Source organism: Myotis brandtii, unplaced genomic scaffold (assembly GCF_000412655.1).
Source record: "Myotis brandtii unplaced genomic scaffold, ASM41265v1 scaffold397, whole genome shotgun sequence".
Classification (NCBI taxonomy): domain Eukaryota; kingdom Metazoa; phylum Chordata; class Mammalia; order Chiroptera; family Vespertilionidae; genus Myotis; species Myotis brandtii.
The window spans coordinates 4,507,570-4,523,910 of record NW_005365229.1 but is presented as its reverse complement, the minus strand read 5'-3'; the positions used below and the strand labels follow the sequence as shown (position 1 = coordinate 4,523,910).

Below are 16,341 nucleotides of genomic sequence, written 5' to 3'. Positions count from 1 at the left end.
ACCTGTTTACCTAACACCTGCTAAAAAAGCCAAACGCAGAGTGAAGAACTGCACCCGGAACACTCCCTACAGGAAGTCTCACCCAACCACGCAGAGTGCGCGCTGACTCCTGGTGCTAAACTTGTGGGCTCGGTTTCAGCATATTCTCACAGTCCAGGAACTGGAAGTCACACTTGTATCTTAAAAGACAGGGAAACTGGGCCAGCGAATACTTACTGACTTTGGATCTGTACTATTGGATTGCCCCAAAAATCTTTGGGAAAAAATGAGCTCCTTTCTTCTATTTTTGCTCAAAGCAGTCCAAAGAAAACAAGTGTTGGTTCCCTCCGGTCTGTGAGCTCAGCTCAGTGTTGAACCAACTCCAGGGAAGTGAGAGCTGGCACCAGACCTGGGATAGAGCAGTGCATCCACCTGCACTGCTGACTGCAGAGGCCTCATTTCCTCGTTCTGCTCCGGGACAGGGACCCTCCAGGGGAGGGCACTTCTCTGCTCTTTCTTTATTTTCCTGTCTGCGTACGTTCCTGCTGGGGGAAAGGGGCCACTGAAACTTCCAATCCCAAGAGTGGCATTCAAGGCCTTGGAAACTTGCAGCTGCACCGTGTGTTGCCCTGGACGCCTCTACTCAAGCTAAGGGGAGCTGCCCGTGGCCCCGTGGAGGCCGGGCTAGATCTAGGGCTGCAGCACCTTCTCCCTGCAGCGCCTGCATCTGGATTAAAATGCAGCGACCAGCTTTCGGCCCATGTGGACTGCACAGAGCACACACGTGGGTAGGCTCTGTGGATCGGTGCTGTGTTAAAAAGCAGTTTCTGAAACCTTACAGATAAATTAGTTTTCTGGTTAATTTATAGCGAGTACATTTTTTCCCTTGAAATTGTGCCAAGCCCAGAATAGACAGACAACAACATTTGAGTCAATTATACTATATTTTGAATTTTTCCCCCCACAGCTTTTCTCGGTCTACCGCATAAAGTTTTCTCTGATACAGTAAAACATTTTAATATACAATAGGTTACAAGTCTGTAGTAGTGAATGAAAGATAATGTGCTTTTATCTATAGAGAGAGACATATGTATATCTCACAGATACAGTTCTTCCTGGGTTTGGTTGTTGACCAACCATAAACAGTTTCTTATTTTTTTTATTTACAATTCGGCTCCTTTCCAACTGAAAGGAAACGTCAGGCCCCTCTCGCAGTGTTTTTATCTTCTGGGAAAGAGAAGACAGGAAAGTGCAGATGAGTAGAAGGTTGGAGGGGAGGAAAGAGAGACCCACAAGCAGTGTCTAGGTCTAGGACATACACTGATGAGAAAAGAAAACCACCCATGCTTCGGAATGGAAAGATGATGAAAATGTCCCATGATTTCTTTCTGTATTTCATGACGAGCCGGATTCAGTGCCCATGCACAGGGAGCCCGAGTCGGGGTGTGTGAGAGAAGGTCAGTGTTAGGATAGAACATAAACCACCCACAAGTCAAAAGGCGGCTGGAACAGACCGCGTTGCCTCTTGACAGTGATTCTACCCCATGAATCACGGAAACTTGCTCCGTGACGGGAGAGGCGGGGCTGGCTGGGGCGCCGTGACCGTGACCGTGACTGTGACCGGGTCGGGTCGGGTTACACCGCCGCTGGAGCGCCTCCTAGAATCGGTTTTGGAATGAGGATGACTGCACGGATTGAGACAGTGGAAGCTGCTTTTAGTAAATAGATCATCTCAGGGACGTTACATCCTAGAATGCCGCCTGTTACAAATGGTGCAACTGACACAGGATTCCCGAGAGGATGTTAAGGCTTTGGGTTTTTCGCTCGGTGCTCATCCGTGGGTTATTGGTGCTTCGGTTCAATGCTGTCGTGTGAGGAGGGTGCACCAGGAGGCCCTGCTGGCACCCCCCAACTAATGGCTTATGGCGCCGGCAGCTGCGGCACTTGAGGGGCGCAGAGGTGGCTAAAGGCTGCCTGGGAGCCCAGCACGGCTGCACCGGATGTTGGTGAACTGCACTTCCTTGACACCCACTTTTCCGGGATCCCCAGCTGGTCCTCTGCTCTGTCCCTGCACTCCCCCAAGTCCAAAGACAGCTTGGGACCCCAGAACCATTGGTGAGACTGGCTGGGGTTGCTATGGGTTCCATGCAGGCCTGAGAGTCTGGTTCCCTGCTGCTGGGCCAGCCCAGGAGCTGAGGCATGAAGATCCTCTTTCTAAGCCCGAATCGGGCCCACAATGCCCAGTTCACCACTGGGGCATGCAGATGATTTTCCGAAGGGTGGTGGGTGCCCAGGTCCTGAAGCATCTCAAGCCGGGCCAGTGCATGAGGTACAGACCAGGAAAAGTGTTACAAGCAGAACATGAGGTCATCACTGTTCACCAAGGAGCCAGAGCGGCAGCAGGAGGGTTGGCACCGTGCTGGGGCGTGGAGGCTGCTTTCTCACCTCCCGAGGACCTGCAGAGCCAGTCTCCTCCGCTCTGCCAGCCGGTCTCACGCACGGCGGACACTCTCCCGGCACTGGCAGAGTTCCTGCTCCAAGTCATCCATGGGGCCGTTGCTACGGGCACAGGTGGACCAGGTCTTGGGTTTGTGGTGGTGACAGAAGCCACCTGTCAGGAGCACAGACAAACCCTTGGAGTTCTGGAAACTGTTGAATGGCTAGTTCATGAGCTCACACTCAGTTTTCTCTCAAAGCATGCAGGTCTGAGCCTATTGTAATTCTGCCAACAAAATGGACAGTTGAAGAAGAGGAAATTTGGAAATAAGATTCTGAAAGGGCTGAAGCGGCCCACTGTATTGGCTACATAAGAAATGGAAGAATTTGAATCACTATCCATGTGATTCATGCAAGAAATTCGTTCAATAAATGTTGACCCATTTGAAACATTTTAGGAAAAAGGATGCTTTTACCCTCAATTATCTGCATAACTGCTTCCAATCTCTTTTTAAAAATAGTTTTACCGTATCTTCTTAGGCTTTATTGTATTAATTTCCTGAAAGTTCATATAAATAACATTCTTCAATATTAAAAAACATACAAACAAATCTGAACATTCTCCCAGTGTCACGGTAGGTTAGGGTGAGAAGTCTATGGAAGTCCTTGACTGAAGATTTTGGAAAGTACAACTTGTCATGCAATTAATATAAGCAGGAGAACGAGGGCAATATTCAGCCATATTCTTCTGTGCTAAATGAATACTCTAAATGTAGCTGTGATACCACCAGAAGCCTTTATTCTTGAGGAAGAAGAGATGTCATCCTGGCCAAACAAAATTACCCAAGAAAAGTTCCATCAACACACCATGTTACAAAGCTTGCTTCTAAAAAGTAAACTCTTGGTGTTCTCAGTCCTCTGTAAACAGTCAACAGTCTGTTGTTTTTTTTTATCCAAGAGCTCCAAATTGGTGTCAAAATTACAAATTATGTTCTATGCTATTTCAAGTTAAAGGCCAAGTGATATTTGTTTTTTCGTTCCCTTTCTCTAATATGTTCCTGAAATATTGGAGATGTATAGATATATGATAAGGTATTTTTAAAATGATCTAACATTATAATAAAAAATTATTGTGCAATAAATAGTTAGAAAAAACAATTTTGTGCTAAAGGTACATGATCTATTGCTGTTAAATTGGAAGGTAGCACAGGACACCAAAATAATCTGTGTTTTACACTAATCTTTCTGAAGGCACCAGCGTGTTGCAAACTTTGCCTCTTCCCTGATGGTCTTTGTTAGCACATGGACACTTGAATAATTTTAAAACTTCTCCATTCCAAGCATACATTAGATAATAATTTAAATATCTGACACGTAATTCAAGTAGCCAGTCTGACAGAAAGAAGAGTAGAGGGAGACAAGGGAAGACGTATTGTACCTTGTCGGCCACTTGCTGACTCCTGGGTACTTTCACCATTTAAATGCACAATGTCCCATTCCACCACCTGGATTCTTTGTTCTTTCCTGGCACAGGAAGGGGGAGGCCAAGAAGTTATATCACTTGGATTTGCAGCATGCTCTGTTTTCTGGCCGTGTAACTGGAAATGGCGGACAACAAGCTGAACCTGGGCAAGCCACTGAGCAGCTCTGAACCTGAGCTTTCAAATCTGTTGTACAGAGAAAACACCCCTGCCTACCCACTTGGATGAGGCATCATGGGGATAAAAGGGATTCCAGGCTTTTTGAGTTCCTTGGTGGGAATGCATCATATAATGAGAGACTACTTTACATATAGAAGCATATTTGCATATGTGAGAGCTGAATTTACATATAGAGGCATATTTGCATATGTGAGAAGGAATTACTTTCCTTAAATAAATAAAGTGTCTGCTAAATCATGTTGCTGTAGTTGAATCTATATTCCTGAAGTTGGGGAATGAGGATGGCATGGCACTGAAACCTACTTGGGAGGTCAAAGATGATGGGAATGGGGGTGGGGACACATGTCCTTGGAGAGGAATGGCCACCCATGACACACACAGACAGAACTGGGTAGGGCTGCGCCATGGTGAGAAGACTTCCAGAGGTCAGTCTGGGAGACCTCAGAAGCTGGGGAGAATGAGATCCAGTCCCAAGAAGGAAGGGCATGGTGAGCCACTGAAGTTTGCCTCAGGCACAGGGTGTCTATGCCCAGGGGAGTCCAAGCAGAGTCTACAAGTCGTCATCACTCCCTTTTCCCATTCTGCTTCCTTTTCCCAGAATCACATGGACAAGTTTCCAAATAACTCCTCTTTCCTGATACCATTCCTCACCCTCCAACCTAGAAGGCAAGACTTTTCTGAGATCAAGAAGGTCAGAGGAAGACGGGGAAAGAGCAATCCTTTCAAAAGACTGCTGGACGCTGGGCTGCCTCGCCTCACGACCAGGCATAGGGTGGAGATGGGGTTGGCAGAGACTTCCACCCACCATGCTCCTCAGAGAGCGGAACACGCTTCCCTGGTGGTTATTCCTGAAAGGCTGCCACCAGCCAAATCAGTCCACGCCAGCGCTTCCTCCATCCAGCTCTGAGCCCCTCACGTTGGGACCGAATTGCCATCAGGAGAGGATTGTTTTAAAACAAAATGCATGACCTTATGAGTAGCATGTGGAGTGGCCCCTCTCTCATTGTGGATCCAACACAATATTGGTGTCGTTGTTTTCTCTGAAGGTTTCTCATCTGTTGCTCCTTCTTGAGAGGCTAAGCAATCCATAGACCATAAACACAAAAGTAATCTAATGGTTTACAGAAGATACTAAGGAGCCACTGTTTAATACTGTCAATACGGAAAGGGATGTCACCATGTGACCCCAGGTGTCTGGAACTCCCCTTCAGTTTACTGGTGGAATTCATAGTGGTAGAGCCATCATGAAAAGCACAGTTTCTAATCACAGCTGTTACTCAAATATTCTCAAGTACTGCAGCAAATTGAACAACCTAAATAAAGGGAGCTTTGGCATTATAGGGCACATAGTAGGTTGTCAGTAAATACTGGCTGAATGTTACTTAACTGTTGGAAAGTATTTGACTAACTTTATGTTTATATATTGAAAAGCTCTTTGAGTAGCTCTTCAAATATATTTAGGTAACTCAGACATAAAATGTAAAATATAGTTTTGATTGGAAACGCATGTATAAATAAGCAGCATTAACACTTTTAATCAAGTTCCCAATGGAGAGTCCATAAATGCCTAGAAACCGGATTTGCAGATAGCTATAATTAAAAACCATCATTCCTCTAGTTATTTCAAATCAGGGGTATTTTATTTATTTCCAGGAACTCCTGAAATTGTATGCAACATTAAGAGGGCTTATTTTTATGTGCGTTTTCTGGAGAAAGGAGCCACAACCTTCATCAAATTATCAAAGGCTTTGTGAGCCAGAGAAAAGGTTAAGAATAGATGCTGTTGATGACAGATTTCAGGAGGCACTCAGATTGCTCAATAGATGATTGCTTAATTCACTTCTCCTTCCGACTTTCAGGCCCAGCAGGAATATGAGAATTCCCCAAGCTTAAATTACTCTAATAACAGTAACAATTCTTTGAAGTCATGTTATTAAAAAAAAACCATTTTCTTTTTTTGCAAAGGAACTGTATAAAAATAGACACTTGGGGAGATTTTAAATTTACATGTATATGGTGTGCAAGTGCATACTTTTTCTTAATCACTTCCTCTCATTGATCTCTTTCCCCAGTTAGCTTCCTTTTCCTGGAACTTGGGACTTATTCCAGGTGGCCACAATGACGGATTCCCACAACAGAACCACGTGTGAAGAGCTTTTAAACACAAGAGAAATCACAAAGGCTAAGTTTTGAGACTCATTGCAAACATTAGAGGCTGTCTTTCTGGACTGTGTGAGAAGTCCTTTACGTTCCTGGACGCTGTTTCTCGTGGAAGAGACCCAGGTTCTAGACCTCCAGGCAGCGAAGACCGTGGCTCCCTAAGCTCTGCAAGGCTCCGAGGGAAGCCTGCAGCAGCTTCAGGGGGAAGGAGTGTCCTCACCAAGGAGTAGTGTCCTCACTGGCACCAGGTTCCAGCAGACTCACCTAGAAGCTTGATCCCTGCAAGCTGATGCGCAAGGACGGACAGGCCCACGTCTTCATCTCCTCTCACCGAGTCGACAAGAGCCTCAACCCCAGCAGGTTCTGTTTGGCTCGAGTTGGAGGTGCCGTGAACCCCTGAGATGTATAAATGGCATGTGTGTTTTTCTGGGGAAAGTCTCTGGGACTTCAGATTCTGAAGTGGTTTTGTGACTTCCCTGTGGTACGGGCACCCCCAGGAACTCTTCAAGGGAGAGGCTACTGTCCTTTCCTAGTCAATCCCTTCTCTTAAGATAATGCAGGAAAAAACGATTAGAAGGCCCAATAAAATGGGGTTGTCATCACAAGCAAAATTAGTCCTACAACCTGCTTTTCTGTGTGTGTGTGTATGTTTTTAAAATTCCATGTAAAAATAAATACTTTTCAACCAAAGTTAACTGTAGCAAATATGTCCATAAAAAAACCCCACAGGACACATAGGGATTTTTTTTAGTTGCCTTGTTTTCAAAGTCATGATGCAAAAGAAAAGCAAATCTTCCTATTTCAAGCCACAAATTGCAGGAGACAAGGGGTGCCCCAATCTCTGAAGTAGTACTGACCTTTCCAATGAGAATACCAGGCATCACATATTTAGATTTTAGAATATTTTAATGTCCATTTCTTTAGTGGATGCATTTTGAAATTATTAAAATTAACAATTTACCAAGAATAAAGCAAAGGAAAGGTGGAAAACGCAAACAGTTGGTCCTTGCTAATTTAATTTCAGATTCCAGGCATGTGATTTTCTGAAACCACCAACCAAAAAAATGTTTACCTCAAAAATTTAGAAATGCAAACGCAGACCGATCTTTGGAAACTACAGATTATTACAGACCATGTCACGGGAGCACGTGGCCCTTGGCTCTCAGTGTCATGTGCAAATGTGCAGGTGCCTCCACAAGCGAAGTCAGTGTTAACGGAGTCGTGTGCAGGTGTTGCATAATCTGTGCGACTCTTCAAGCTACTTAAGGGTTTAATAACTGATGCTCTACATTTGTTTGCATTGGATAAAATTATGTGCTTGTTTATACATATATATAATTTGATCTGACCTGGGGCCAAGAAGAAAATAGCAATTGCAACTCAAAGCAACTATTTACACACATTCATTTCTGAAGTATTGCTTCCTGCCCTAAGTTCAGGAGAGGTATTGCCACTCTGAAGAATGCATCCTCGTGCCGGGAGTGCTTGAACCTGCTGCTTGGAAACCCATCTGTCTTCAGCAACTATCTGTTCAATGCCAACTCGGTGAGACACACAGCAGTTCCGCTGCAGGGATTCTGTGGCTCCGTGATGAGGTATGCTTCAGAGCAGGGAACTGGGAAGGACTAGAGAGCACATCTGAACTGGCTGTTTGGGAAGGCTCAGGGTGAGCTGTCCATCAAAGGCTCCGGTTTGCACAGTGCTGAACCGGACCACCATGCGGTCTGACTCTCTCCCGGTGGTTTGCAGCCTCTTGGATTCCCAGGGCCAGGAATCATAAACACCTTTGTAGGTGGGGAAGGGGAAAAAGAGTTTGATAGGAAGGAAGTGGGTGCAGAGATGAACTTTGCAGAGTACGTTTTGGGCGCAACAACAGAGACACTGGTAACAAGTAGGCAACCGCCCAGCCCCTTAGGTGCCGCCACAGCTCCAGAGCCTGAAGCGAGCAGGCAAAGGAACAGAGCCGCACTCACACACACGCCTGAATACGGATGGAAGAAACCCCGAACACGCCCACAATCCTTACAGACAAGGAGAGCATTAGGTAGTGTTTTTTTAAATAAAAATAAAAATAAAAATTCTGCAATATTTTATAAGAATACATTCTTTAGAAGCAAGAGGTATTGTCACAACCATCCTTTCTCCGGCACTGGAAGAACAACAAAGTGACAGTGAAACCTGAAGGAAGATCGTAGTTACTGAGCATGCTCAGTTCCCCAGGATGGCGTGGTCCTGGCTATGGCTGAACAGCCGGTGGCTGTCCCCTGGGGAGATGGCTGATCAGAATCAATAGGTCATGATGCTGGAAATGGCAGATTCTGTACAAATTTGGGGAGGAGGAGTGATAACTTAACGCAGCCGTGAAATTACACAGATTTACCGGTGAGAAGCAAATGCACAGGGCATGTCGGTGAAGACCTTAAACAGAGAAGGAGCTAGTTCTCAAATGATCCCAGGAGCCGTGTGCCAGTGTCACCTTATCAATGACTATGACTATGACAAGGCAACTGTAGCCCGAGTTCAGTTCTACATAAAGTTCAGACTTCATGTGGCAAAATGTAATTACAAGGAGGATTGGCCACAAAGGGCCCAGAAGTGTTTTCTACACTGTCCTGGATTAACACCCCATTTGCGTCCAGACGATTCTGCCCCAGTCTACAGTGCAAGACCTCCATCTGGAGAGGGCTGGCCTTCATTCACCAGGCCCAGTCCTGCCCCAAACAGGCCCAGCACAGGCTGGCAGTGGGAAGGATAGAGAAACTTCTTGAATGGGTGAAGGCCAGGACAGTGCCCGCACTGCCTGCTGCCCCCGCGCTCTGCCCAGACCCCGGGCTTCATACCCCGCCGGTTCCTACCCGCCCCGCGTCACGCAGGGCAGAAGGAGCGGCACTCGGTGTAAAACGTGGCGACGGAGAGCTTCTCTGACCTGAGCGCGGGCCATGCCCCTGGGTCCTGCCTGGCCCCCTTGCAGGGCGGGTGGACAAAGAGGCTAAAGCACGAACAGACAGCGTCTCACCCTCCGCTGTGTGCCTTCAGCACAACGGCCTGGCATCCCCTCCCTGAAAACACATTTCCTGATAAATAAATAAATAAATAAATGCAACCCTTGGGCATTTATTTTCGTTTTCCTCTCAGACGAGTCAGCCTCAAGGACAAACCCCTTCACTCCCTGCTGGAAGACCCCTCGGCACGGCATGAGGGCAGAACGAAAACAGCTTGTAAATTCCTGAGGCCTGGCTTCCCCAGCTTAGTTACGGGCTAGCATTTGGAACCCTGGCCTGCGTGTGGAGGTATGGGGAGCGGGGCACCCGCAGCCCACAAGGGCCGGGCGCTCTGGAAGGCGCAGGGAGGGAGGGGCGCCAGGCCGTCCGTCCGGCTGGCCGCTGCTCTCAGCCCACACCGCCTTCCTTGACCTCCCCTCGGTGAGCTACTGGCACTTGAGCTCAGATTCGTAAATGCAAGTGTGTGTGCGTGTATGTATTTACAGAGAAGGGTCAGGTCACTGGAAAACACTATTCAGTATGTAGAGAAAAACAAACCTCAAAAACGTGGCATTAGCAAAGAAAAGTATCTCGTGAGAAAAAGCAATAAAAACGGTATCTTAACCACAGCTTTTGTCTTAAAGTCCAACAATACCCAATGCCGTGACCTCTACCCTGTGGTCTCTGTCCCTCGACTCTGAAGCCACAGCCATCTCCTGAAGGCACTTGTTCTCCACGCTGCTGAACGGTTACACCCAGGGGACAGCGTTCCGGGGGAGAAAGGGAACGAAATGGATGGAAATGAACCCTGAATAACTGTGATCTACACAGAAGTTAGGGCTGCGATGACCACGTGACGCCACGCCCGGGGATGGAAACTGTGGCGCTTGGAGCGCACAACAGCCAAATACAAATATTATTGTGTTTCGAGGAACAGAGCACCGTGGGCAGCGGTCAGGTGCTGCGTCACACACTCTTGCAGACGTTGAGCTTGGTGAGTTCATTGGCTTCCTCCACCCCCGTGTCTTCACAGTCACTTTTTTCTATGGCTTTGCCAAATCGACACCTTTCTTCAGCTTTGACAGGCTCTTTCCAGGGTCTCTTAGAAGACAGGTGAGGGTCCTTGGCCTGTGTGTTATTCTCGGAACCCAGAGATGGCTTGTCCAAGTTCTGTACAGAAGGCACCAGGTTGGCAATCTCGTCTGTGGGAGACCGCCCGATGCTGCCATCCACCTGGACTCGGATGTCTGGGGAGATGGACAGCTGGTGCTGAGGCACGACCCCATTGTCTGTGCACTTTGGGTAAAGGTAGGTCTTCATCTGACCTTTGCCCTTGACATTCACCGTGCCCCTGTAGTCAAAGTCGTAGCCCATCTTGCTGAGGACACGGTAGCTTTCTTCACTCACCTGGATGCGGCACTCCACTCCCGTGGTGTCCATCCTGCTGGCGATGTTGACGGTGTCTCCCCAGATGTCGTACAGCAGCTTGGTCGTGCCGATGACCCCCGCTGTCAGGGGTCCATGGTTGAAGCCGACGCGGAGCTTAAAGTTGAACCACAGCATGTTGTTGTTGAAGTCATCCACCACGCGCATCATCTCCTTGGCAAACTCAAACAGAATCTGCAGGTGTTCCTGTGGGTGGCTGCCATCCTGGCACTGTGTGGCATTCAGCCCCGATGCAGCCATGTACGTGGCCCCAATGGTCTTAATCTTCTCAATGCTGCTGTAGTCCGGCTTGCTCAGGAGTTCGTCAAAGTCCCCGATCAGCTCGTTGAGGACCCGGTAGCACTCCTTGCCTCCCTCGTAGTTCTCCTCGTAGAACTCACTGAAGTTGACGATGCTGGCAAAGATGACCCCCCCGTTGTCGTGGTTCTTGGAGTAGGTCTGGGAAACCTTCAGCTGCTCAGCCACATGGTAGGGGATGATGTTCCTCAGCAGCCAGTCTGCCTGGTCCCTCATGCTCTGGATCTTGGTGCGGTGAAGGTCCGCCTCCACGTCCCCGTGGTAGTGAAGGCGGTAGCTGACTTCGAATTCTCGATTCAGGAACCAGACCAACAAGAGCAGGAGAAAGAAGGCGAGAATCACCTCCTGGCCAATCAGGCTGACGGGTCTCCTGCTGTCACGCAGCAATGAACTACTGCACGGGCTTCTCTCGGAACTGGAGAGGAAAGAGAAGAGAAAGAGGTCTCTTCTTACATGCATCTCTTAAAGGAAAGGTTACTCTCTGTACTTCCAGGTTCTGAACTAGCCCAGCTAGCCGGCATCCTGCATAAAATGTTCTGGAGCTCAAGCCTCCAACGACTGCAGCTGCAGAAGCCATTTCTGCTTAGTTGGCTGAAGACATGGAGAGATAAAGACTGACTTTTGTAACTGATTTCTTTCGTAAGTGTTTTGTCATTGCTTTGCTTTTCAGAAGCTCTTTGGTTTTAAAAAATCTTTTCTTTTTCCCCAACTTTCAATTTTGAAAAATGTCAACTTTATAGAAATGTTAAGAGACTAGCAAAACAAACCTTCACACATCCTTCTCCGGGATTCAACAGTTGTTAACGTTTTGCCACTTTCCTTTTTCTCTCTGTCAACGTGCGCACACACTCACACACTTGTTGCTGAACATTCTGAGAGTAAGTTGTAAACACTGACACTTCATACCTGAATGTTTCAGTGTGTATCTCCTTCGAATGAGGATATCTCCCTACATAACCACACCATTATCGGACCCAAGAAATTTAACATTCTCTGAAATATTCACTTTTTAGATTTCTAATCCAACTTTCGTTTTGAAAGACTTGTAATTTTACAAAGAAATTTTCTAAGTTCTCTAATTTCTACCTGTATAAATACCATCCCCTACTCTGAGTTAGTTCTGTTTTGCCAGTCATTCAAGGTAACTTAACATTTTTAAAAAAGTATAAAATGTATACTTTTAAGAGTTACACATTATAAGAATCTCAAACTATATAAACAATGAAAAATATGTGTCCTTCCTCCAAGATAACCAACAGTGTCATTTTCTTGAGGTTGTATGCTATTCTAATGCATGGATGCACAGCAAGCGTGTCAAACTCACAGCCCGCAACGAATATTTTTGTGGCCCAGCCAATATAACGGTATGTAAGAAACGTTTCAATAAAAATTTCGTAACTTAATTTTTACAATATCCTGTTATACATAATCTCTATATATAAAAGCCTAATATGCAAACTGTCCCTGTGGGAGTTTGACGGGGAGACCAATCGCTTGCTATGATGTGTGCTGATCACCAGGGGGCAGCATGGAACAAAGGAAGGCCCCAATCGGCCCTGGTCACCGACCAGGCCTAGGGGCCCTACCCATGCACTAATTTTGTGGACCGGTTCTCTAGTTATTAATAATGAACTACAATGTTTGCTAATGACTGATTACTATAATCGTGTTGCATTCATTTTCCTTACACGCCTTACATGCAGGCGCACCATTTCTCTCCACTAATACTAGCAGCAAATATTTTAGCAGCTGGCCACATCATTAGTCTTGGACTGACTTGTTTGGTGTGCACAACAGGAAATATTTCACTTTTGGAGAACAAGAAAAATAGGTTTATTTGCGTTACGCTTATTAGTTTGTGCAGTTATTCAGTGTCTGGTAAGTTAATGTTCAAGAAAAAATATTAATTTTTATTAAAATGTTCTATTTCAGCCCTTTGTATTCAGCATGTCTCTATCAAAATAAACCTAGGTTTCTATGAAAATTGAAGCTTTTGTTTTTTGGGCCCACATAAACTTAAACCTTGCTTATCTGGCCCGTGTTAGCCTTTGAGTTTGACATGCTTGATGTACAGTAACACCCAGACTCCCTCCTGCAGGCGTTAGGTTGTGTCCTTCTTTTACTGCCGGGAACAATGTTGCAGTGATGTTCCTGCTCTGTGTCACTGGGCATAAGAATGAGTGTGTCTGTGGGATAAACTCCTGGAAGTGGAATTGCTGCCATTTAAAATACTGTGCACTTACAATTCCACTGGAAATCTCCAACTTGTCCTTTTAATTTCTCCTGCCGATAACCACGCCTGCTGTCAGGGGCTGTTCTCTGGTTCCCCAGTGTGAAGGGCAATACCTATTCTGAATCTCAAGCACTGGACAAAATAACTATTTTAGATGTCTAGCCCCTCAAACCTCCAGCTGGCTTTAGAGGAGGGAGAGGAGAAATAAACCTCCTCTCTGTGAGTGAGCCCGTCTCATCGGCTTCTTTCTGCTTCTCCACAGTGGAGACACAAAGGAACAGCCTCTTTATGAGGTGACAGCACCAAGGCTTAATGTCATCCTAACAGCATGGCCAGCACGTGAACCCCTGTGGTAGAAACGGGTGAGGTGTCTAGGTTTCCTCCATCATTCTACCGGTTTTGTTGCTTTTCTTGCTGTGCTGTGACAAAGCCAGCAGCGTGGTCTAACTCTGGTGAAGGCTCAGGCCAGCTCCCTTTGGATGGAGAAGGGGAACAGTGAAGCGTGGACCGGGATGACAGGGAAAGAGGAACAGAAGACAATGTTTGCTTTTACCTTTGCTTAAATTTTAAGCCTCAAAAGGAAGAGTCCTAATACACAGACTTACAGTTAGTACCCAAGGGCTGCCCTGTAACAGAAGAGATTTGTAACACAGATGGGAGAATTATTTCCGATCTATAACCCCTATTTCTTATTCTATCACAGAAGGAACAAAGGCGATGGCCCTATTCCTAAATTCAAATAGCAAAGGCCATTTCAAAGGAGGAATTCCATGTGACTAAATGCAAGGATCAATTCATGACTTAATAGTTGGACATTAGGTCATAAATGAAATTTAGAGTAACATACAGTATAATTCATAATCATGGAGTAGGAAGATTAAAAAACAGAGAAAAACAGAAAACAAAAGTCACTCGTGGTTCTAACCAGGTAAACACAGGATTTGTTAACATTTTCGTGGACTCCAGTGCCATTTAAAATCTATGCCTCGGATGCAGGGGTGGGGGCCACCAGGATGGGACACAAGGGGGGTTTTTGGAGACCGGGAAATGTTTTTTTTTCTTGTTCTGAGTGGAATTGGTAATTGTGAAAATTCATTGAGCTGTATTCTTATGATCTGGGTACTTATATTTGTATATATGATACATCAATAAAAATTAACTTTAAAAAGCTGCTAAGTGTTTTGCTTTTAAGTACTATGGTTGTCATCATACATAGAAACATATTTGCATTCTGCCTTTGTTCCATAGTTACTTTAATTCTCATTCCAAGATCTAAATGTCCACAGATATTTAATTTTTTAATTACAGAAAGAGAAAAATATCATCATTCACCACTAGATCATTCATTACTAGATCATAACTATTACATCTTACACTTTTCATATACAATGAATTGCCTAGCTGTAGCTACAGAACACATGTAACTTCACATAATAAATGAAAACCATACACGTTTCCCGTGTTGCTGCATTTTTAACAGTTATAAAATGTGAGTATGTATGTCATAATTAATTAATTTTTTATTGACAACTGAGGTTGATGATGAATTTTCAATATTATCAATCATTGAGATCGATATTTTGGGGCATGCAGCCTTTACCATACACTGAATTATCTCCTCAGCAGATAAACAAAAAGAATTATTTACGTAAAGGCTATGAGCATTTTTATAGATTGTCAAAGTACTTTTTAAAACAACTGTACCATTCTGAGGAGTGGTGAAGCATGGCAGATAGAGCATGGCCTCCTCACGAGAGGCCAGGGCTTACACACTGCCATGACCAGCTGTGTGACCACAGGCAGGTTCATAACTTCTCTGATCTGCAGCTTCCTCGTCTGGAAGATGGGGACAAGGTCACCTAATGTGTAAAGTTCTTAAACTTATATTTTATAAGTGCCTGGTAGCTACACAAAATTAACCACCATCAGGATTTATGAATGTGCCACACCTTTGCCTGCGTTGGGTATTTTTGTCTCAACTTTTAAAAGATCCCATTTAAAAGCCCAAAAGGAATTCTGTAATTATATAAATGTGCAATGACTTTAGCAGTAATATATTTACCACCTACATTTCCTCTTGTGAATATTTTGGGTTTTTTTCTGTCTTTTATTTATGCAGGTCTTAATTTGCTCTTTTTTTAAAACAGTCCCCCCACACTCTCCAAAAATAAAAACAACAGTCCCACAAATGTTTTTCTCAGTCTGTTTTGATCCCCTCTAATCAATTTGTCTGTACGTCCTTTTTTCTTTTTTTTACTGTTTATAGTAAAGCAAGGGTTTATTATTTCAAATTTCTAGTCAGTTATTTCAAAATATTTTACAGAATAAAATAAGTACTTTTCTTTAATTGGTGAGATCTCTTAAAGTCTTATATAAAATTAAACCAAATTTAACATATGGTTTAAAAAATTTTTTTAGCTTAGAGAGAAAGGAAGGGAGAGAAAAGGAGGGAGGGAGGGGGATAGGGAAGGAGAGAGAAGAACATCGATTTGTTGTTCCACTTATTTATTCATTCATTGGTTGATTCTTGTATGTGTACTTACTAGGGATGGAACCTACTGTATCGGGATAATGCTCTAAACAACTGACCTACCAGGCCAGGGCTAACATATATCTTAACTATCATTTCACTTTCCCAATAAAATATAACTATGATCTGATATTTCAACGAGTAGATATTTTCCTTTATTCTTTTAAGAATGTATATATTGTTCTTCTTATTTAAGATACAACTGGATTTACGAAGTTTAGGAATAATCAGTAATAATATAGTTACTCTCATTGATTCAGATTTAAGCACAATGTTAAAAGCTTACCTGAAATTCTGTACTGCACCATGGTGTGAAATTACTATGGAACTGAAATTAAAATAAATAAAAAAATATTATAAAAGGCATTATATAAAGCAATCTGAGAAGACTTTAAATGAACAATTTTTCTTTTTTATGTGGAGATCAAGTTAGACAGTTAATTTTTTATTATAAATTGAGTAAGAATAATACAAGGTAAAGGCAATGATATAGCTATAAAGCCTCTAATCAGCTATGGAGAATAGGCAAATCACCAAATGAAACAGAACAGGAAAACTCTCAAAGGCGTGTGTGTGTGTGTGTGTGTATGTATATACATACATATATATATATATATA

The 16,341-nt window shown here is 44.4% G+C and overlaps 1 protein-coding gene across 1 annotated transcript in view; it reads right to left on the bottom strand.

Annotated features, from left to right (window-relative positions):
- Positions 1 to 904: 904 nt before the first annotated feature.
- The window catches only part of ADCY9 (adenylate cyclase 9), a gene marked incomplete at its 5' end in the record, with an annotated part of 146,975 nt that continues 131,538 nt past the window's right edge, over positions 905 to 16,341 (bottom strand). Inside the window, 2 exons of the mRNA XM_005873010.2 lie at positions 905 to 11,375; positions 16,010 to 16,051. Coding sequence (XP_005873072.2) covers positions 10,184 to 11,375; positions 16,010 to 16,051 — 1,234 coding nt within the window. The remainder of the gene's footprint in view (positions 11,376 to 16,009; positions 16,052 to 16,341) is intronic.